The sequence below is a fragment of the Chanodichthys erythropterus genome, chromosome 3, assembly GCF_024489055.1.
Source record: "Chanodichthys erythropterus isolate Z2021 chromosome 3, ASM2448905v1, whole genome shotgun sequence".
NCBI classification, from domain to species: Eukaryota; Metazoa; Chordata; class Actinopteri; order Cypriniformes; family Xenocyprididae; genus Chanodichthys; species Chanodichthys erythropterus.
The window spans coordinates 8,357,006-8,379,893 of NC_090223.1; the positions used below are offsets into that span (position 1 = coordinate 8,357,006).

Sequence of the window (22,888 nt, forward strand, 5' to 3'; positions counted from 1 at the left end):
GAATAGAGATATTTAACTTTCTTTTAACAATTATTAATACTCCTTTAGTTTTATTGTCAGTAGCGGCAAAAGAGACCACCTCATAAAATTTATTGTTGCATCTATGAACATCATTTTTCCTCAAATGAGATTCCTGGATTAAAGCAATGTCAACCTTTCTTTGTTGCAATAACTCTAAAAAACCAGTACGTTTATGGGGGCCATTTAAACCATTTATATTACAACTTAGTATATTCAGTTCAGTCATAAGTATCAAACAAAAAGATGATTTGGACAAATGAGTCAAAAAAATACCACTGCAAATGAATTATCCTAAGTCTACCTTTAACCAATCCCTCACCCACCAAACAGCCCTGTAACATAAAACAAGCCCACCCAATAGAACTACCGCAGACCGGGGTAAAAACAAACCCCAGGCTGCCACCCTCCCCTGTCAATATCAGTGACAGCAACATGACAACCTGTACAACATTAATACACCGCAATTAGCCTTGCTATAAAGTAACTTGAGTAAATTAACTTCAGTTCACGTCAGTAATGAAGTGGGGTTTAAAAAAAAAAAAAATCTCTATAGAGGAAGCAGGTAGGAACAAAACTGTAATTCAGTGATACCTTGTCTCCTAGCTTACACACACACGCACAAAAAAAGGAAGTAGGTGACCATCACGTGTAGCTTAAGGTTGTCAGGAGTCATTCATTAACAACAATTTCTTCTTCTGTATCCATCCTTGAAGAATGAGGTCGGGGAATTGAGCTTAGGAATTGACGTGCTTCCTCCGGGGAGTACAGTAGTTTCGTCTCGCCGTTTTTCAAAACAATCTTCAGCGTGGCTGGATACAGAAGAAAGTTCTGCAGACCTGCCTCTTTCAATTCCTTCTTTATTATGGTGAAGGAGCTCCGCTTCTTTGCCGTCGCGGGAGAGAAGTCGGGGAAAAAGCTCAGCATTGCGCCGTCGTTTGTTTTTATGGGCCCGTGGCGTCTGGCTTCGTTTAGAATCAGATTTCTGTCGTTGTAGCGCAGCAGTTTGAAAAGAAATACTCGCGGCTTGGGGTGATCAGTTGATGTTCTGGAGTAAACTCGATGCGCACGTTCGATTTCGATTTCTTTGCCCGCTAGTGATGGAATCCAGGTCGGTAGGAACCGTTTCAGAAAGCCAACTGGATCATCTTTTTCGGCCCCTTCAGGTAACCCTAGCAGCCGGAGATTACTGCGTCTGCTGCGATCCTGCAGATCTGTCACTTGTTGCTCGAGGACATCCAGACGCCTGGTGTGTTCGTTGACCACTCTTTTCTGCTCTCTCTGTTCCCCGGTTAAAAAGTCCACTTTGGAGCACAAATTTTGTAATGTGGTCATGTGAGTAGTGAATTTGGTGCGCATTGCCGCTAATTCAGTTTTCAATATGTCCTCAAAACGTTTTATAGTGATCGCCATGTTGTCTTCCATATTCGCTCGGCCTACCGCGGCTGCTGATTTAGTTTTCTTCTTTATAGGAGAGGATGAGGGTGAAGAATACGCCAGTTTTCGACTGTGTGACATTTACAAAACAACAGAAAACAAAAAGACTACCCCAGGTGTCAAAAAAGAAAGTTAAAAGGCAGAAAACAAAGGGCTATGCGCGGAGCTTGATTAATGTGCGTCTAGGCCCATGAAAGCGTCACGTGATCCCCCCCCCCGGCGCGATTTTTGAAAGGAGAGAAACCACCGTTGCCCTGACATCCTCGCTTTCCTTTTCTTTTAGGCCTTTAATACGTAAGTTCCATCTCCTTTTGTATCTTTCCTGCTCATTACACTTTTCTGTCAGCATCTTCATTTCGTCATGCAGTTTACCGACTTGCCGGTTTTTTAATCGGTTACCTCTTCTCTCATCACGGCAATCAGGCTGGAATTCTCCTCCATTTTATGGGAGAGATCTTCCATCCTTCTCTCTTGGATGTCAAATCTGTCCGCCAACTTGTTAACAACTTCCAATATTTTTGTATTAGTAGCGATATCATCCGGAGGTTCTTTCTCTTCCACTGCTCTGTTTTTTTCATGTTTTGTAATTTGTCCGGCGTAGGTGGTGGGGCACTGTGTTTATTCATGTTGCTCGGTTTCTCGCTTATATAACTATGATCGTTGTTCATCAAACAAAAATAAATGTCTATATGTATTTTTTAAACTCCTATAATTATTTTAACGTAAACAAATGAGATTTAACTTGCTTTTTTAAATGATTTTTGAGGGATGGGTTGAAGAGCTCTGGAAAATGTTGCTGCTCAGAGCGCCATCTTGCCAGAAGTGTTCATTGATTGAGAATGACTTTGAAGCGCTTGTTGCACGAGCTTGTAGAACGAGCTTGTAGAACGCGCAACAGCGCCCCCTTGTGACTTTGCAAAATACAGCGCCTGTGGGAATAACAGCGGGAGTAAACAGTTCTGACGCACACATAACGAGCAGGTACGAAACAACTAGTTAATCGATCGCAGATGGTTTCATTATCTTAGGTGGATATAAAAGTATAAGAGGATAAAAATAATAAAAGCAAAAATGTGTCTCCAAATATACTTGGGCGGCCGTTATTATACGTGGGCGGCCTGCCCAAGTAAAGTCTTTGTGTGGGAAGCACTGGGGTGAGTAAATTATCAGGAAAATTTTATTTGAAAGTGAACTAATCCTTTAATGCAGAAACTCTAAACTGAAAAACAAGAAAATGTCAAGAGATTTTGCATGTCTATTATCATATCATCTCTGGACAGTTAGTTTTATTTAATTCATAAAGACTGAGATTCATTCTAAAATATAAATTCATCATTAGTCCAGCTTTGTCATTGAAAACAGGAGCACTTTACTCAATAGTTTTTAGAGCAAGTGTCATCTGTCTAAAAGTGTCATGTGACTTGTTTACTTGCTTATTGGAAGTCTTAAGTTATGTGATGGTTTGTATGTAAACAGACAGAAATATGAGTAATTATTAATTGATTGTTTTCCCCTTCACTAAAGCTCTCAAAAAGCAACACAAAAGGTATTTGGGCACAAACAGACCACCAGATTACCTGTCGTCAATGATAGAGGGAATTAGTTGTTGAATGTTTCATAGGTGAACTTGATGCATTTTGACTATTCATCATTCAGAATGATTCAGAAATCATTCTAACATGCTAATTTGATACTGGATTATCAAATTTAAAGAACAGCATTTATTTAAAATAGAAATCTTTTGTAAAAATATACTAGCCTGAATGCCAGCCGAATTTAGCCCCGCCCACAACATTTTTAGGTCGGGAAGTTCGGTCTGGACTCGGTCCGTAGAGTAATTATGCCCGAACAGAAACTGTTCGGACCAATCACATTGTCAGGGCGATGATTGACAGATTTTCACCAGAAACGTAATCAGCCACGTCAAGAAAGAGCGCTTGGGTTGAATTAGTGAAAGAACCAAGAACCAAGTGAAAGAAGCAACCGAAATGGGCATCACGGCGATCCAACTCGGCGTGTACGACGAGGTAGACATAACCAGCAGTCGTTGTCAGCTCCTTCTATATATAGTACGTTATTAGAAGCATAGATATTAATGGTTAGGGCGTGTCTCAGAGAACGCGCCTGATGCACGTGAGGTGAGCGTGCTCACGCAGCTCTGAGTTCACACCGAACGCGTCTAAATGCGCGTCTAGATGTCCTTCGGCGCGAATTGGCCGTTGACGCGGCTGACGTGCGACGCGTCGAGTGAGCGGTGCTTTACAACAGGTTCATTTACTTATGAAAATAATCTTAAACAAAATGTCCCAGATTATTGCTCTCTCTATATCAGTATATATCTTTTAGTAGTTCCAGCATGTGTGCAGTTGAGTTCTGTTGACAACTATGCGTCGCTCAACATACGTCACTTACTCTGTAGCTCTGATTGGTTGTAGGTCTATCCAATTGAGGTCTTTCCTGGATCGGTTGAAATACGCCCCCATAATCAAAGCCCAATGGAGCAGTATCAGACTCATATACTGACTAGAATTGAGTATGACCACGTCAGGCTAAAAATATACACTACTGTTCAAAATCTTGACGTCAGTATTTTATTTTTATTTTTTTTTTCAAAGAAATGAATACTTTTATTCAGCAAGGATGTGTGAAATTGATGAAAAAGTGATATTAAAGTGATGTTGTTAGAAAAGATTTCCATTTTGAATAAATTCTGTTCTTTTTAACTTTTTATTAATTAGTGAATCCTGAAAATAGTATTACAGGTTCCAAAAATATTCAGTAGCACAACTGTTTCCAACATAACTGAGTATCAAATCAGCATATTAGAATGATCCTTCAGAAATCATGTGACACTGAAATAAATAACACATAACAATTGCTGGAATAAAATATATTTATTTTCATATTTACTAAATTAGAATTAATTGAATGCGAAAAATAAATGTTATTTAATGTTATGACCAAACAAAATGTTTATATTTGTTTTTATATGATACATTTTATAAAAATATTATAAATTTATATAAATTTCCCAAAATTTCTAATTCTCATAAATTCCCGTAAATTCCTGTTAAGATTCCAAATTGGAATATTCCAAAATTCCCTAGGTTAAGTTCATGTATAAAGTTTCCGGAAATTTCTTGGAAACTTTCCCCCCTTTGTAACCCTAGAACTAACCCTCCTGTCCTGACCAATCAATGTATGACATTTTATTTGATGTGAAGAGGCTTTAAACAATCTGTATTGAATAAACCGCTATAGAAATGAATGTGAATTGTCTTAGTGTACATTCATGTCAACTTCGTTCATTACACAATGAACCAGAATTATTTTTGGATGGAACTCCCATTAAAGGGTCATGAAACCCTAAACCAAAATTTCTGAGATTTTAACAGAGGTATGTGTGTTGAACACCATTGAAGACAATGTTAGCATCTGTTAGATTTAATAGTGGGGGGGAAATGGTTAAATTTTAGTTTTTATACGCTATTTTCGCCTTCCGGGTTTAAAATCTTCATCCTGTCCACGTCACAGGCTGTGACGTGGCAGAGCACGATAGTACTTTGATGACTCATCGGTGTTTCATAATTATTAACAAGACTGAGTTTTTTATCCAAGGAGAAGACACTCTCTTAATTATTCATGACACCACGTGGATCTTTCCAATGACGAGGACGGTTAACGGCACTAAACAGTGAGAGAGACTGACTGACTGACGGTGCGTGTCCGTTGGCGCGGAGCGAGCGGGTAAGCGCGAGTGTTTTCGGTTCATTCCTATGGAAGTTGAGCCGCGCGTAAGTTAAATGTGACTGGTCGCTTGCTCTGCTCCAGTCGACACGCAGCCTGACTGACTGAGCGTGTTGCAGGTTCGGCACGTAGATCTAGGCTATGTACGCAAGGTTTTTTTTTAAGCGTTATTTTTTTTTTTCAAATATATGCATGTATAGTGTGTATATAAACAACTATATATTTTATAATGACTGTAATTACACATGTACATTAATATGTTTTAAATAGAATTACGATTACTGTAGGATATATGTAGCAGGGCATTCAGTAACTCTTGAAAAGACAAAAATAAAGTGTCAGTGTATTTCATTAGATTTTAACTTTTCTTTTTTTTTTTTTTTTTAAATGTAGTATTTCCTCATGTTTTACCACTGATTTTTAGTGACAGTCGATATGCATGGGCTACTGGCGATGAGAGTTTCCCCCCTGTCCTCTCCCCTCCCCTCTTCTCACAGCCACCACGCCCATTTAAGTTGCATTTTTCAAAAAGATTGTGAGCTAGACTTGAGCGGAAAGAGGGGGGTTTCATGACCCTTTAAAGTCGAAAAGGAGACTAAATTCCTTGGCTTAATTTTTGACAATAAGCTGTCCTTTATTCCACATATTAAAATGCTTAAAAAGAAGTGTTCTAAAGACATGAACATTTTAAAGGTTTTGTCCACAACTAAATGGGGAGCAGATATGACATCACTTATGAACTTGTATAGAACACTGATCCGATCAAAGTTGGACTATGGAAGTGTTGTTTATGGATCTGCCAGGAAATCATACATACAATCCTTGGATACTATACATCATCAAGGCATACGACTAGCTTTGGGAGCTTATAGAACATCACCAATTCAAAGTCTAGATGTAGAAGCTAATGAACCTTCCTTGGAAAACAGACGATTAAAGTTGGCCTTACAATATGCAATTAAATTAAAAACAAATAAAGGAAACCCAGCACATCCAGCAGTTTTTTCAACCCAGTATTCAATAATGTATGAAAGAAAACCAAATCATATTCGTCCATTTGGTCTACGAATAAAACCTCATCTGGAAAATCTCAAATTAGATTTAAACATCCTGGAACAAACCCACTTTTGCAAAATTCCTCCTTGGGATATCAAAAAACCCTTTATTTTGTGGGATTTATCAAAGAATCAAAAATCTGAAACACACCCAAATGATTATCAGCTACAATTTTTAGAAATAAGAGCTATTTATCCCCAGTATACTCCAATATACACAGATGGATCCAAATCCGGAAACCAGGTAGCGGCAGCTTTTGCTACGAATGAAGTACATCAAGGAATACGTATTCCAGATCAAAGTTCAATCTTCACAGCAGAAGCAAACGCTTTATTGTTGGCATTAAAATTTATTGAAACATCTTCACAGAAGAAATTCTTAATAGTGACTGACTCAAAGTCATGCCTGGATTCACTGGAGAATATGAAAACTGATCATCCAACAATAGTCAAGATCTTCATTACATTATCAATGCTGAAATCAAAGGCTTTTAACATCTACTTTTGCTGGGTACCTGGACACTCAGGAATTGCTGGAAATGAGAAAGCGGACAATGCAGCAAAAGAAGCACTATCCACAGAATCAATAAAGTGTTCTATACTTTTTACAGACTTAAAACAAACGATAAAAGAATACATCAAAAATAAATGGCAATCAGAATGGGATCAATGTCTAAATAATAAGTTGCGTGAAATAAATCCTGATGTGAGGAAAAATCATAATTCCTGTTTTGATGAACGATGGAATCAAGTTATATATACAAGATGTAGAATAGGACATTCAAAAATGACACACCAATTTTTACTCAGGAGAAAACCATCCAAAATGTTCGTCTTGTCAAAATCCATTGTCCATTAAACATATCCTTTTAGACTGTATTACATTTACCCCTGTGAGAAACCGTTTTTACTCTGTTGATAGTTTTGAAAAGGTTTTTAATCAAGTGAGCCCAAGCATGGTTTTAAGATTTTTAGAGGAAATAAATTTGAAATATCTTTTTTAGTCTTCTTTTGATTTAATTATACTTTATTCTCGCCATGAATATAGCCTTTGAAGCTGGTATGGCGTTAAAAAAGAAAGAAAAAGAAAGCAAGAAAGTGTACATTCAAACATAAAGTAAATCAATCAGTGTGTTCACAATCTAACTATATATGATATTCTTATATACACAATCCTGATGCAGACTCATTTCTGCCCCAACGGCTCTCAGTTATGACACATTGCATTTCCATATTTCCCCAGACTTACATTGGGAAAAACATGGAGTGCTGTTGAGGGCAGAAGCATCAATCAGTGCAGTCATTACATAATCTACCTGCCTACTGAAGCCATACGCTTTCCAGCTCACTTTACAACTTAAAATAGTTGATAAACTCTGAAAATAAATATTTGTTGCAGAACATATTTTGGCCTGATTTAGTTCATATAGGAGTCCATGCAGGCCTGGAGTGGCCATTTGGGAGCACCGGGAGAATTCCAGTGACTGATGGTCCGCTCAAATTTCAGTGTAAAAACACAATGCAGCTCAAAAGCCTGCAGTAGATAATGCCTGTTCAGATGTATGCTGTGACAATGGACAGACCTGTGTCACCTCTGAGCAGCATTAGGGTAGGGACACTGACACCAAAGATCTAGCGCTGATGAAAACTGACTGTCGTGGCCTTGGGTCACCTGCATTGGGTTGTTTTAAAACAAGAAGGGGAGTTAATGGATATCACACAAGAAGCAACAAGCAAACATTGTGCAAGAGTTATGCTGGTGAAAAAGTCAGTATTTACTACAGAAAGTGAAAGTAAAAGTGACAGATCTGTCTGATGCTGCATTTAATTAAAGAGATTAATTTCAACATATGCTGACAAGAGAAATGATGAAATAAATTAAGTTACTGTTATTACAGTATATAACTGTCTTAATTTATTCCATTATTTCTCCTGTGGCTGTATAGGCTAGTGAAACAAATGAGAAGAATAGTATTTTGTGTTAAACAGGCTATTTTTTTTAAAGTCGGTGCTTGAAGTAAAGATGCTCTTAATTTTCATTGACTGCAGTGTTAGTAGTGATGGGGAGTCGACTCCAAAAGAGTCGATTCCTCGACTCTGAATAGCCCTAGAGTCGGGGTAGACTCCAGCACAGGAATCGACTCTCGGTGTCGACTCTGTTGCTGTGTCCGGAATCGCTCACTTGTTTACTGATTCTCGAATCCATAGCCTTCATAATGCATGGCAGTTAAGTGCATAATGTCTATGGTTAAGTGCACTAAGCAGTGAACGAAATGAAGCGAGGAATTCGGACACTGACGAATCGCGTCAGAGAGCTGTCGCAGAAACTTTGTCTCGTGTATGTAGCTTACTTTAGAAACAGATAACAGTCATAGTGACTTTAGTTTGTAATTGTACATATACCTCCGTGTCAGCTTTAGTATTGTAGCTTATATTATTGCAATAAATATATATTTGATTTTCCATAGTTAACCGTGTTCATTAAACTAACCATAAATAAATATAATAAACTCACATAAACAATAAACACATTAATAAGTGTACATTGTATGTATTTTTATATATTGTATTAATTTTATATCTTTAACTTTTGTGTCCAAGCACTTTTAAGACAATGATCATGTGCGTTTAGCGCCATCCCCCGACCATTATAATGAGATGAATTCATTAAAGAATCACTGCTTTCTCGTTTATTTAATTCTGACATAATACTCGACCACAGATGTTTTTCGTGACTTTTCTCTCGGTAAAATTAGGTATTGGCAATTATCAATATTGATAGGCTACTCATCAAGTCTCTAAATTGGACTAATTTGGACAGTTTCACTAAACGCGTGTTGTTTTAATGAGGGGATTTTAAGGCTTCGTGTCGGGGAAAAATAAATTAAGTGTGTAAGGACTGCCATCTTGGCTTATTTACGACCCTGTTTTAATGTACAGTAAATGGAGTCGAGGAGTCGATTCCATCGACTCTCACAGTGGGAGTCGGGAATCGGAGTCGACTCCAAAAAACCTGGAATCGAACACCCCTAAGTGTTAGTAAATATTATAGCCTACACTCTTAATAATTTTAATTATAGGCCTATAATTCATTGTATAATAGACCTAATTAAAAAAAAAAAAAAAAACTTTTTAAAGATGGTAATATCCTAATCTTTTATTGTCCTCACAGCAGGTCAGTCATGCAGTGATGCACTATGATATTATTGCAGAGCAAATTTATTATAATATTAATTGAATAGTAAAATAAGCCTAAACTAATAGTAATAATAAGACTAGAAGGCCTACGTTAATTGGAAATACCAAATCCTCTTAATATTGCCAAGATTTTATGCTTTTGACAATAACTCTGGCTATCTTTGATACACGATCATCGTCTGTTGACACAACCAGGTTATCATGCATAATTTTAGTTATTCCTGCAAGTTTTGCATTCACACCAAAAACGCACACACTGATGTACGGTTCGTGAACAAATCATTCTTTTAAACCGGTTCTTTTAAGTGAACCAGTCGAACCAGTTCACCAAATCGGACTGGATCGTTCGAAACAGTTCGCGTCTCAAGTCAGCACTGATCCACAATTGTCTAAAGTTACTCACTTTCGGACATTCCTGACAGTCTGTCCAATTTGAAATAAACCAATATATCGGAGTATATGTTACTCTAGTAACTCAAACACACAGCATGAACGTAGACAGGCTTATGGGATCAGAATCCAACCAATAGTATTGTGGTCACGGATCAAAAAATAAGCGTAAATCAAAAATTTAAAAACACATGTAAAAATATATAGCACAAACTTAAAAAAAAAATAATGCAAAATTATCAGAATGGCAAAGAACGTGGTTACGGATCAAAATATAATAAGCGTATATCGAAAAAATTAAAGCACATTTTAAAAAAAATAACAAGTATTAATCAAAACTTTAAACACATTAAAAATTATATTGCACAAGTCTTAAACTTGTGATTATGCATTATTAAAAGTTGTTTTCCTTGCTTTTATTACTCTTTTCTTTCCGCTCTTTTACATTTTCTGCTCATATTTTACTCTTTTGTGCGCTTGTGCTGTTTTTCTCTTTGCTCTTCTTTCTACGTTTCGCTCTTGCGTTTCCAAATGTTGCAGTTTGAGTTTCATGTAAATTAGGCCGGGCTTAAAGGGATCCCTTGGTGTTCAGACTTGTCTGGCTTAATACAACATAAATGATGTCTCTTACTGAAATATGTAGTAGAAAACCCATGAAAGATTTACGTTATTTAAAAAAATCCATAACATATTCGGACAGTGGGTGGCGCCATATTGTTTGCATTCTATGTTGATGACGTCAAATGGTTGCTCTCGGTGAGCTACTTGCATTACTCTATGGCTATTTTTGCCACAACACACCTCAGAATATAATATATGATGCCACATTCTGCAGCTTTTGGTTGTTATTCTCAGCCGATGAGCCACAAGAGAAGCGATGTAAGTCTTTACTGCTTTACTAGTGATAAAGTGTATAATATATAGGCTATATATATTTATAAGTGTATGCTTTAACCAAATGCCATGCTTGTCGTGGAGACTGACGAACCTATAACACATCTCGATTGAGACAGACTGACTCGAAGCTTGCGTGCGCTGATGCACGAGATATCTGTGATCGCATAAACAGCAGCATGTTATCAGCATGTTTAACTGTTTGTATACATTCAGGTGTTAATCTGGCGATTTTTACACACCATACATTTCATCCTCACCAATTTTGCGCTCCGGTTTTTAACAACCAGATGCATTCATACCTGTTCAGGTTTTTACTGGAATGTGTCCCAGACTGCCTCCTGAAATGTGGTTTGAGTGATCAGATTTATATCCGTCTCGTCTTCTTCATAACTTCCCATTCTTTTCTCCTCTTATTATCGCTAGTAAAGCAGTAAAGACTTACATCGCTTCTCTTGTGGCTCATCGGCTGAGAATAACAAGCAAAAGCTGCAGAATGTGGCATCATATATTATATTCTGAGGTGTGTTGTGGTAAAAATAGCCATAGAGTAATGCAAGTAGCTCACCGAGAGCAACCATTTGACGTCATCGCCATAGAACGCAAACAAAATGGTGCCACCCACTGTCCGAATACGTTATGGATTTTTTTAAATAACGTAAATCTTTCATGGGTTTTCTACTACATATTTCAGTAAGAGACATCATTTATGTTGTATTAAGCCATACAAGTCTGAACACCAAGGGATCCCTTTAAGCTCCACTATTGGTCCACTAGTTCTAGATTGACAGCTCCTCCTCTAGCCAATCAATGGAAGAGAGGGAGATGACATCACTTCAGTGTGACTCATGGCTACTGATGCTCACACTCATACAGGAGAAGATAACCATCACAGCTGGCAATTTCTGAGCTGGGGTAAACTCTTTCTGTGGCAGGACACCGTTATAATCTATATGTGTAACTCCACCTGTCACCGGTATATACGTCTACCTGGACAATCTTTTATTGTTAAATTCACCATCCTAACAACAACCTGTCACAGTTTGTGCCTGTCTGAATATCCATCATTGTTATATTCATCTTTAATGCACCACTAAACCTGGCACCATGAAACACAGCGGCCAACATGCAGCGGCCTCACAACATCACTCTTATGTGTGCCTGGCTCGTCTATACCTGTTATGTTACTGTTAGATATTTTTAGTATTCATACAATAATATTAGTAATAATAATATGCTTGCTTGTTGTCTCTTTTATTCCTGTCTTTTGCACAAGAGAATATAACATGAAAACTACCTTACTAGGCTAATATATTTGTTCATGAATTACATTTAAGTAAAGGATAATCCCCGGCTAGCCATGCATTAAAGGATTTTAATGCACGACGTAGAGGCGAAGAACCACTCGACGCGAAACGGCCGTGGATTATCCCGCTTATACCTTGGTTATTTGCCAAGTTAAAAACTAGTTAAAGCTGTAACTGTTGTTTACAGTGTCATTTTTTTACTGACGGGTAAAAATGAAGGTTATTTTCTTAAGTTACGGCTCGTTAGTTCTAGCACTCTGTCCGCTTTAAATAAAGTAGAGCCATCGGATTGCTTTTATTTTAACGAATTATCACATTTATTTAAATTCATTATTAAAAGAGAGAGACAGAGAACTGAAAGAGAAAGATCAGAGAGAGAGAGAGAGAGAGATGCGTGCGCAATCCCTGCACTGTGTGCGTCTCTTCTTTGAAGTTTTCTTTGAAGTATATGATTTAGATAACATAGGCTAACTTAATGATTCTTTAATGAATTTATTACAATTATTTATGAATGACAGGCAACACTGATAGAGACGAGGCAATCTTTATTTGAACTAATCATATCATTTATTTACATTAATTATGTAGAGTGTGAAATAAAACTGGCGTCTCTGACCACCGTTTACTATAAATATAAAGACACATTACATTGAAATGCATTAAATTAAATGGAAAAAAAGGAGAGAAAAAAATCAGTGTTTATACCTGCTCTGAGACACATCAAACTTGCTACACTGTATTCACGTCCAGCGGTAGACTGAACAGATCATAAAACTCCTGCAATGTCTCATTTAAAAGAGAACCAGAGTAGGTCTCCACATCACAATTGTTCTGTCTTTGGCGCAGAAAGTCACTAAAACTGTTAACTGCCCATTGAGTCTTTTTCGTACTGACCTCATCTTTGTCGTCTTCTATCCTATCTAGCTCTGCCAGTGTTAATTCTTTGCGTCGCTTTTTGTCCTTCAACGTCTTCTCCAAGTCTTCTATTTCGTCTTGTGCCTGGACCCATTTCTCAAAATTGCCATATTCACCGTACAAATGAAACGATGTGCAAAAATCATCCGTTTAGCCTACCTAAATAAATGCTTTCATATATGTCTCTCACTCTGTTTGCAAGTGCAACTGTGTTACTATGGTTACCAATGTTTATAGTGGCGGATTAATTTCAAACTGTAATCAAAGGCCACGTTCACAGTTATTTTTGGGAATGACAACTGCATTTACTTACAGGTATGAGTCTCGAAATGTCTCGTTCACACAGCAACTTTCAGTAGCATCTCGAACACTGTCTGTATGAACGTGCAGCGAGTGTCAAGCCCGTTTTCTCTTACTAGTAACCATGACAACAGTAATCAACGTAATATTAAAGATGGTGACATCCATAAAACTGAAAAGTATTATCACTTTTCACATGACAAGAGACTAACTGAACCGCAAGTTCATCCATCAAAACTTTATTAAACAAGAGCAGCATGTAAACACGCGCTAGCCGGAGTCTTTAACCGCTGCGCACGCGTGTCACGTCCTTTGCGACATCTCACGCATTCACGGCATTTGAAAAGAAACACAAAACTGACATGAGCCGCTCCGATGGAGAACAGTAACTGGATCTAACACCGCAAGATGACGCACAACTCACATCACTGTCGATGTAAGTTACTGAAAGCGAAACCACACACAAAACACCGGCTCTCTCGCTCTGTATGACGTGACAGACAACTAGTTGTTCAGTCCTGTTCCGTTCATACAGCGAGAATTTTCAGAGAATGCGGTTGTGAGTCCTGAAAATAACCGTACTGTGTGTGAACGTAACCGTATTAAGGACTCCAATACAGGACTGACAATCGTATTCTGCTGCAGTGTGAATGTGGCTTTAACTGACTTGAAATACCTGTGCATTAAACGGTTTTACTGCACACCTTCCAGCCAATCAGAATCGAGTATTTAAACAGACCAAGGTATAAAGATATACCATCGCAATTGTTTACGTGGGGTGATGGAGGGGCTACGCGAACAAAATGCAGAATTTTGCCGTTCATTTAATTCTTCCCTACATTAAAATAACATTAAAACCGATCATGTATTTTCTGACAGACACAATATGCCACATGACATCCAATCAAAATACCACATCTTTTGCGGTCCATTACCACATGCAGCGCTTATATGGGTTCATATACTGCCGTTCTGTACCTGCAGATTTAAATAATTTAGCACTTACTAGCATGAAGAACAGCCTGGCATAAATATCAATTTAAGATTCAAAGTCTTGATACAAAACATAGCCTACCTATTGTGAGTTCTTGTTTTTAATGTTGATATCATTATAATATGAGCAAGAATGCAAATCCAAATATCCACACAACAGTTCAACAAACAAAGGGGTGATATTAAGTGTTTTTTCACAGTGTTGTCAGCATAGGCGCCGATCCCGTGTGTGCTCGGGGGCTGGAGCACCCACGGAAATGGTCGAGCACCCACGGAAAATTACGAGATATTATCCATGGATTTTAACAAGAAAAAAAAAATTGTTTGCAGCTATCAAGTCAAGTCACCTTTATTTATATAGCGCTTTTTACAATGCAGATTGTGATCAGAAACGATCCTTATATATAGTTTATTTAAGTCCGTTTCAATGACGTTATTTTAATGGCAAAAGTCGAGAGCGCGTCCAGTGTTGAGCGAGCACAAATCTCAACTCGGATTTCCATCACTCTCGCGCTCGCTCAGATTCAGAATCAGAACTCAAAACTGTCCTGTCCCTAAAATGGTCTTCTTTCCTGGATTTAAAGTTCACAGAAGCTTTTAAACACCTGAGTTTCATGACTGACTGACGAAATAACACAGTGTAGGCTACCTTTAGGTAACGTTACTGTCTGATCATCAGATTTCAGCGAGAGCACGACAACACTCATGAAAAGAATGTGCTTGTTTTGGGTCAATTCAAATGAAACATCCAGTTGACGTTCCCTGGTATTGATATACAATCATAAACTTTGTGAAACTATGTGAGGGCGGATTCGAACCGCTGATAATTAAAGCACGGGTGAATTTCTGCCTCAATTAATGAAAACTCTACCACGAGACCAATGGGCAGCATGAACACATTGTATCTGTATGTTGGATTTGTCTATAATAGTAGTACGATACTTATATTGTAATGTAGCTGTAAGAATGAAACTATAACATTTTAAAAAAAAAAGAGTGGGGGGAGGGGGTGTTACTGGGCACCCACCGGCAGAAACATAAATCGGCTCCTATGGTTGTCAGTATTTGCTCTATTTTGCAATGAAAACAGCAGGATTACAACACAGCAGTGTTTCAAGAACGAATTTGCAACTTTGAACGAATCGTTCGTGAAAGTCATGATTCAATAATTAATGCATTAACACAGCCACTAGCTTCTTTGAATGAATGACTCGATGATCACGCACTAAGACAGTGACTTACCGCCATCTACTGCCGGTTTAAGTTTTTAAAATAATCACGTTTCACGTTTTTAGCATTGCATGTTTCTCTGCTGAACATTTTTTAATTTAAAACATTATTAATGTTGTAAAGGTATTCATAAAGATTAAAAACTGCACTAGAAAGTAGGGCTGGGCGATTAATCGCATGAGATTGTCACGCGTGTCTCGTCAGTAAAGCCGGTTCCCTGATTACCGCTAAATCGCCATCACCTGCTTTCAAATGGAGCGCCTTTTAATAGACGGAGCCGTAGTTCACGGACAAGCCACGCAATATCACGTTCATTATCGCAGGCGATTCATCTGCGATATGAACGTGATATTGCGTGGCTTGTCCGTGAACTACGGCTCTGTCTATTAAATGCCGCTCCATTTGAAAGCAGGTGATGGCGATTTAGCGGTAATCAGGGAACCGGCTTTACTGACGAAATGCGCGTGAGAATAGCATGCGATTAATCGTGCAGCCCTACTAGAAAGTCAATTTAGGGGGCAAATATTGTCTCTTAATGGAAAATGTATAATCTAAGTGGAAGAGAGGGGGTACGCAGAAGATGGTAAATGTCTCAGAGGTAATCCACTCTGAGAAGTTTGGGAACCACTGGTTTAGATCATTTTATGTTGCTCATAATTGTAAACTGTGCATATTTTGTCATGTATTGTTTTCCTGTAAACAGATTTATAGATGTCTTCCATGTATAGTCATTGACAAGGGTGTTGGTTTATGAATTTGATCACATTTTAACACAGATTACAAAATAAGTTAAGCAATAGCCTTCACATCAGCAAGAGTGTTTTCCCCAATATTAGTGATTGCAAATGTTTATGTTTATATTTTGATGAAAGGAGAATCAATCAAAGTCACATCAGAACAGCTTCGCTCATCTCTGAGCAACACAGCAGTGTTTCATTAATAAATTCCTGATTTGAACGAGAAGTTTGAATGAACTCCCTGCCTCCTACTGGCCATTTATGTTAATATTTCTATAACATGGATGGGCAATGTCGGTCCTGGAGTGCAGTTTAGCTTGAACCCTAATCAAACACAAGTAACAAGCTAATAGTGTGTCTTCAGGATTACTAATACTATAGACAGGTGAGTTTTTTTATTTTATCAGGGTTGGAGCTAAACTCTGCAGGACAGCGGCACTCCAGAACTGATGTTGACTATCCCTGATCTATAATTTTGTTATTATTTATTTTTATTTAAAACATTAATCTTATGTAGTTGTGTTAATAAACACAATAAATGTGTGAATAAATCACTGCATATCAAATCCACCTGGTTTCTGTATCTTCACTGTAACACTATTGTAGTCAATGATACATTCAGTCTTAGAATTCATTTACCAATGATCGTTAAACAACAATTAAGAAGTATATTAGCTACAGTAGCTTTAGCATATTAGCACCATGAGCCAAGTAATATTTTAACACCAAATACCATATATTATGAACATAAAGATTAACAATCATAAGTTAAACATATATAGGCTACATGCTTCAACTTTTTTAGTTTTGTCGACTATATTCAGATTGCAGCAGTTCTCAGATCAGCACACTTACACATACTCATACTGTTACCGCGGTTAGAACTGATCCTGAATCACCAGTACACACCTGAAAACCGTTTCTTTCAGACACTGTATTGCTTTTGCAAAACATAAATGTAAGAAACCTATTTAAGATTATGACAATTATTATTTAACTGAGGTTATGATTACAAATCACTTTATTTGAATGTGTATGAGTGTATTGACGTGACATGTAATGACGTCATTATGTGATGATGTAAGATAGCTGGTGGGTTTTTTTTTTCTTTTTTTGGACCGGTTCATTTATTTGTTTGTTTCAGTTAATCGTTTTTTGGAACCGGTTAATTGAAACAAACTGTCCGAAAGAACCGGTGTGGGGTTACAAATTTAAGAATCTGTTTAAGATCTGATGATCCTACGTCCTGACATAACATCACCTGAAATACTAAGGTGAAGTACATTGTATTTAGCATTTTAAGGTAAAGATGACAGCATTAGATGAATGATTCTGTTCAGCAAAGTTTCCAGCAAGAGGTTTCTGCCAGTTCCTGTTCTCTTTATTGTATGTCTAACGAGTCAGATTACTGAGATTCTCACCTTTTGTCATTAATGGCTCTTGGAGCCCCTGTCCCATTCTTTGAATAGGTATGCTGATTGGATTAGGACTTGTGGCACTCTAGCGTCTGGGGCAGGTTCCTATACCTGAATACTTCATTTGCATGCTTTGTTTACGGTTGTCTCCCTGGTGCTTTGTCTCTATCCCTAAACACTGCCCACTAAATGTATATAAACTTCAATGTACACTGCCTTAGTTAGATTTTGGATGACTACAGCGACGCACAGCATGTTTCTCAATAAAGAGTAACTTCTGCTTCAAGAGATCACAAAGTCTCCTGGTCTATGCTTCTGAGATTTCCAACACTGGTTAGCGGAAAAGAATTGGACTTCCTATGTAGTGCACAAGCCGCCTCTCAAACATCTCAAACAGCTTGTGAGTCTCAACAAACTCCCTTTCAAGGAAATTCTGTTCACTTGGTGGCCATATTTGCAGCACCTCCGGACAGTTATTTCAGCCATCCAAGACTAATATATATATATATATATATATATATATATATATATATATATATATATAATATATATATAATATATATATATATATATATAAAATATAATTTTTTTTATTTATTTTTTTTGTCTTGTGGACTTTACATAAACATCCATCATGTGAAATAGTTTATTAAGTACTAAATAAAAAACATGCAATTTCCATGATGTTAAAACGATTAACATTTTTGCATATTCTGAAAGCGGTATGTAAACGTTTGAGCTCAACTGTATGTCAGTTACTGTCGTCACAGTGTGCAGTCGACACACATCTAACAGTTTCTATGAACTGCTTATCTTGCCTCAACATGCCATGAACAATATAGATAATGTCCAAAGTAACAGATAGCCTAAAACAAATCATGTCCATTGACACACTGTGACGCTGCAAATTGGGTGATTTTTGGTCAATATTTGAATGAATATTCCTGAACTCAGATAATCCACATTATTGTAAAATTTATTTGGCTACTTACATGTTCTTATGGTTTGAGTGTCTGGAGTTTTGTGTGAGTGTTTTACTGATCAATGACAGCAGGTGACAGACGTGGAGCAAATGATCAGTGTTGATTTTACACATTTCTGATGATGTTAGTTTTCTGTTTCTGATTTCTGATCTCTATTTCTCTGTTTCTGTGCTGCTGCAGGACCATGGAGTAAATCAGTGGTGAAGGGACGTCCTGTCACTCTGAACTATGATACTGAAATACAGAAGGATGATAAAATACAGTGGAAGTTTGGAGAGAAACTCATCGCTGAAATGACTGGAGAGAACCGTGAGAATCCTCAATGGACTGATGAATTCAGAGACCAAATGAAGCTGAACCCTCTGACTGGATCTCTCACCATTCAACAAACCAGATCTGAACACTCTGGATTATATAAACTAGAGATCAAGACCAGAGATTATTCAGCATCCATACTCTTCAGGCTTATCGTCTGTGGTGAGTAACACAAAGTCTTTCAGTGAAACAGCAGCAGTGTATATGACAGACCTTGTGTCAAAATATGATGATAAAAGTGTTCAGTTGTGTTATATTAATGATGGAGAAACTCTGAGCTGTTCATCATATCACTGCACTGCTTCCATAGCAGATCTATACTGATGTAGAAATCAACACACTGTAATGTCAGGATCAAGACCTTCTAGTGGAATTAATGGACAGAGTTCAATCATTCTGGACTGAAAATGTGTTCAAATGTGTCTCTATTTTATCAAAGCTGTAAGACTCAGAAAGATCATGTGGTATTTCTTCATGAAGTCAACTGTAAATACAGGCAGTTTCAGATTAATTAATTTTAATTGAATAATAATGAATGAATTTATTAATGTATTTAGTCAGAGCTGGTTTGTGGTGTTTCAGACAGATGTGGTTCCTCAATGAAGCAGCTTCAGACAGTCTTCTTTCAGATGCTGTTGTCTGTTCTGAAACTGTTCTTCACACAGACTGTGTTGCTTCTGTCTGCAGGATTGTTTGATCAACTTTATCAGTCACAATCCTCCTCATTATTCCTGATCATTATTGAACTGCAGTACAGTCATTATCTGATCACAAATCAAACATTCAGAAGCGCTTCTTCACACAAACACAATTCAACACACTCATATTTCATGTCATTTGAGTGGATTTTTACTCTTAGAAACACAGACTGGAGTTCAACACAGTTTCATCAGTCAAACACACATGAGCTGTAGAGATTTATACTTACATTCAGATTTCTACAATGACAAGTTGAGCTCTTTTCATCTTAAAATAGAGTAAATGATATGTTTGTGATCCAGTATGTCAGGTGTGATATGACAATGTTTCTTCTGTTTATTTCTGCTGCTGTTGGTTTTCTGCTTCTGATTTCTCTTCTGTATTTTTCTGTTTCTTTGACAGATGAAGTGAATTCAGTGTCAGTGACGGAGGGGGAGGATGTGACTCTATGTGTCAATACTGAAATACAGACAGGAGATAAGATATTCTGGATGTTTGGAGATTACGACCGTCTCGTAGCTAAAAACACAGAAGAGAAGTGTGAAGAAGAGTCTGAGTGCAGTGATGAGTACAGGGTTTTGAGATTTACAGACAATGTGGATCTGAATCGTCAGACTGGAGATCTCACCATCAGGACAATCAGAACTTTCCACACTGGAGAATACAAACTAAAGATCATCAGAAATGGCAAATCCTCATTCAAGTTATTCAGTGTTTTTGTTTCTCGTAAGTGAAATATTTACTTTCATTGTAATTATGATTTTATTTTAGATCAGTATTGTGTTGTTCTTAAAGTATAATTCAGACAAAAATGTTCATTCATCATTCAGTCACTCTCCATCATGTCGTTCTAAATTCGCTCTCCTCAACTCACCTTCAGGAAATAAGACTGGCTTGTCCACCTTGCTCACTATTGGTGGGTACAGAGTTCCCTCTATGGCTTTGGGCGGGTATAACACAATGACGTCTCTTGCACGACCGTCAATCCAATTCCTTTAAACCTCTCAACGATGCTAAATGACTTCTTTAGTTCGCTCGACTGGGTGTAAATATCACTCACTTTCATGTTTTTTTTTTTGTTGTTTTTTTTTTTTGCACAACCTGCAAAAATCGCTCTATCCCATTGCTGCTTCTGCAAACCGCGGATCAATGCTACAAACCAATACAAACTAAACCTGTCTGGAGTTTTCGCATCGCTCTGCAAAAGTACGTCAACCGGATCGTTGATCTGATTGGTTGAAGGACTATCCAATTGCGTGACTAATGCTCGTTGATCACGCCTCTTGTGCAGTAGAAAATACATAGCAAACTCCCCAGACCAATGTTCAATTTTAAATTGAGCTTGGTCTGGTGATAGCCAGGCAAATGCAGCAGTGCAGCAGTGATGACTTGAGCCCATCAGGACACAGTAAACAGGCTCTTAAATAGTACCATTGTTAAACTTACCACACCAAACATATAGTGGTGGCCAAAATTGATGTGCAAAGTGTTTTTTTTTTTTTTTTTTTTTCTAAATGACCCAATAATTTTATCATTTTAATATATTTTTATTTGTATGTTTATATTATTTAAATCTTTTAAAATATGAGGGAAGAATAAAACACTAAGCAATGGTATTTATCTGACAAAATTTAAAAAAGGAAAACTACAGTTACAGGTTTCAGAAAAACAAAAAAGCTCAGAAAAAAGCACACATTGACTACAACATTATCAGTTTTTAATATTTAATTGGTCCTCTTGTTTTTGCATGTGTACATAATTTCTTTGTATGACATCCTGGCCAAAAATAATTTGAAATTTAATTTCATTATCACATTATCACGAGCAATTGACTCCGATATGCTTACATCTTTTAACACATTTTTTAAAATATTTGAATTAAGGTTGAAGATGTCAGTTTTCATATGGCTGGACATCACATTTGGCCACTATACTCTATGGCAGTTCATTGACTTTCCAACTGACCATCGAACCATGCGGCAAAATCAAGCCACTTTTATGTTGACTGAGGGCTTCCCTAGAGTTGTTGGAGCCGTTGAACTCATGACACATCATTGCTCTAACTGTAAATGAGGAGACATACATCAATAGAAAAAGATTCCAAACCATTAGTGTTGTTTTTGGCGGCCGGTTTTAATTTTAGTTTTAGTCTAGTCTTTGTGTCAAGCGGTCACTTTAGTTTTTATTAGTTTTAGTCATGTTCATACTCTTTTTAGTGTAGTCAAGTTTCAGTTGACTAAAAGTCTGAGCATTTTAGTCTTATTTTAGTCAGAATTATCCATGACTATTTCAGTTTAGTTTTAGTCGACGAAAACTGATGACATTTAGTCTAATTTTAGTCAATGAAAATTGTTGTTTAGTCTCTTTCTAGTAATGCAATTCTATTTAACCCAGTCAATATAGTATAATTACCTAGTAGTATAGACGAAACCAAAATTTTCTTTTAGCCAAACCCATTTCAAAAAAGGTTATATTATTAGATTATTGTTACCTTTTAGATAATACCTTATAATGCCTTAATGTCTCTTAACCCTTTAAGACCTGAAGGCCTTTTTAGAGTTTTTTTTTTCTGAGCGACACACAAAAAAGTAAAGACTCATAACTCCAAAACTGTAGCAAGGAGAGTCAAAAGGTCATTTGATAGAACACTTTTTAATGTTTTAGAAAATATAAATTACATTACATTTGGACATTTTCATGCTGAAAAACTGCTGATAAAAGACAAAAAAAAATATTTTTTTAAAATTTATTTATTTATTCTTTTGACATGGAAAACTCAGGAAACTCAGGAAAGCAATAAGATCAGAGAAAAAATATTTTTGGTGGTGCTCTCCTACATGTGAGCTGCATCTGGTTCAAATTTTGTGGCATAAAGTAACCGTAAATAACCGTACTGTGTGTGAACGTAACCGTATTAAGGACTCAAATACAGGACTGACAACCGTATTCTGCTGCAGTGTGAACGTGGTGGGTATAAAGATATACCATCGCAATTGTTTACGTGGGGTGATGGAGGGGCTACGCGAACAAAATGCAGAATTTTGCCGTTCATTTAATTCTTCCCTACATTAAAATAACATTAAAACCGATCATGTATTTTCTGACAGACACAATATGCCACATGACATCCAATCAAAATACCACATCTTTTGCGGTCCATTACCACATGCAGCGCTTATATGGGTTCATATACTGCCGTTCTGTACCTGCAGATTTAAATAATTTAGCACTTACTAGCATGAAGAACAGCCTGGC

General features: G+C 37.2%; 1 protein-coding gene across 2 annotated transcripts in view; it reads left to right on the top strand.

The window, feature by feature from the left end:
- Positions 1-22,888, top strand: part of LOC137017020 (uncharacterized) — a 62,426-nt gene that overhangs the window by 22,418 nt on the left and 17,120 nt on the right. For both annotated transcript variants that reach the window (XR_010894540.1, XM_067380909.1), the window contains exons 5-6: positions 18,800-19,096; positions 20,036-20,359. Coding sequence is in view for 1 of the 2 variants with exons in the window: in XM_067380909.1 (XP_067237010.1) it covers positions 18,800-19,096; positions 20,036-20,359 (621 nt within the window). In the remaining variant the exon portion in view is untranslated. The remainder of the gene's footprint in view (positions 1-18,799; positions 19,097-20,035; positions 20,360-22,888) is intronic.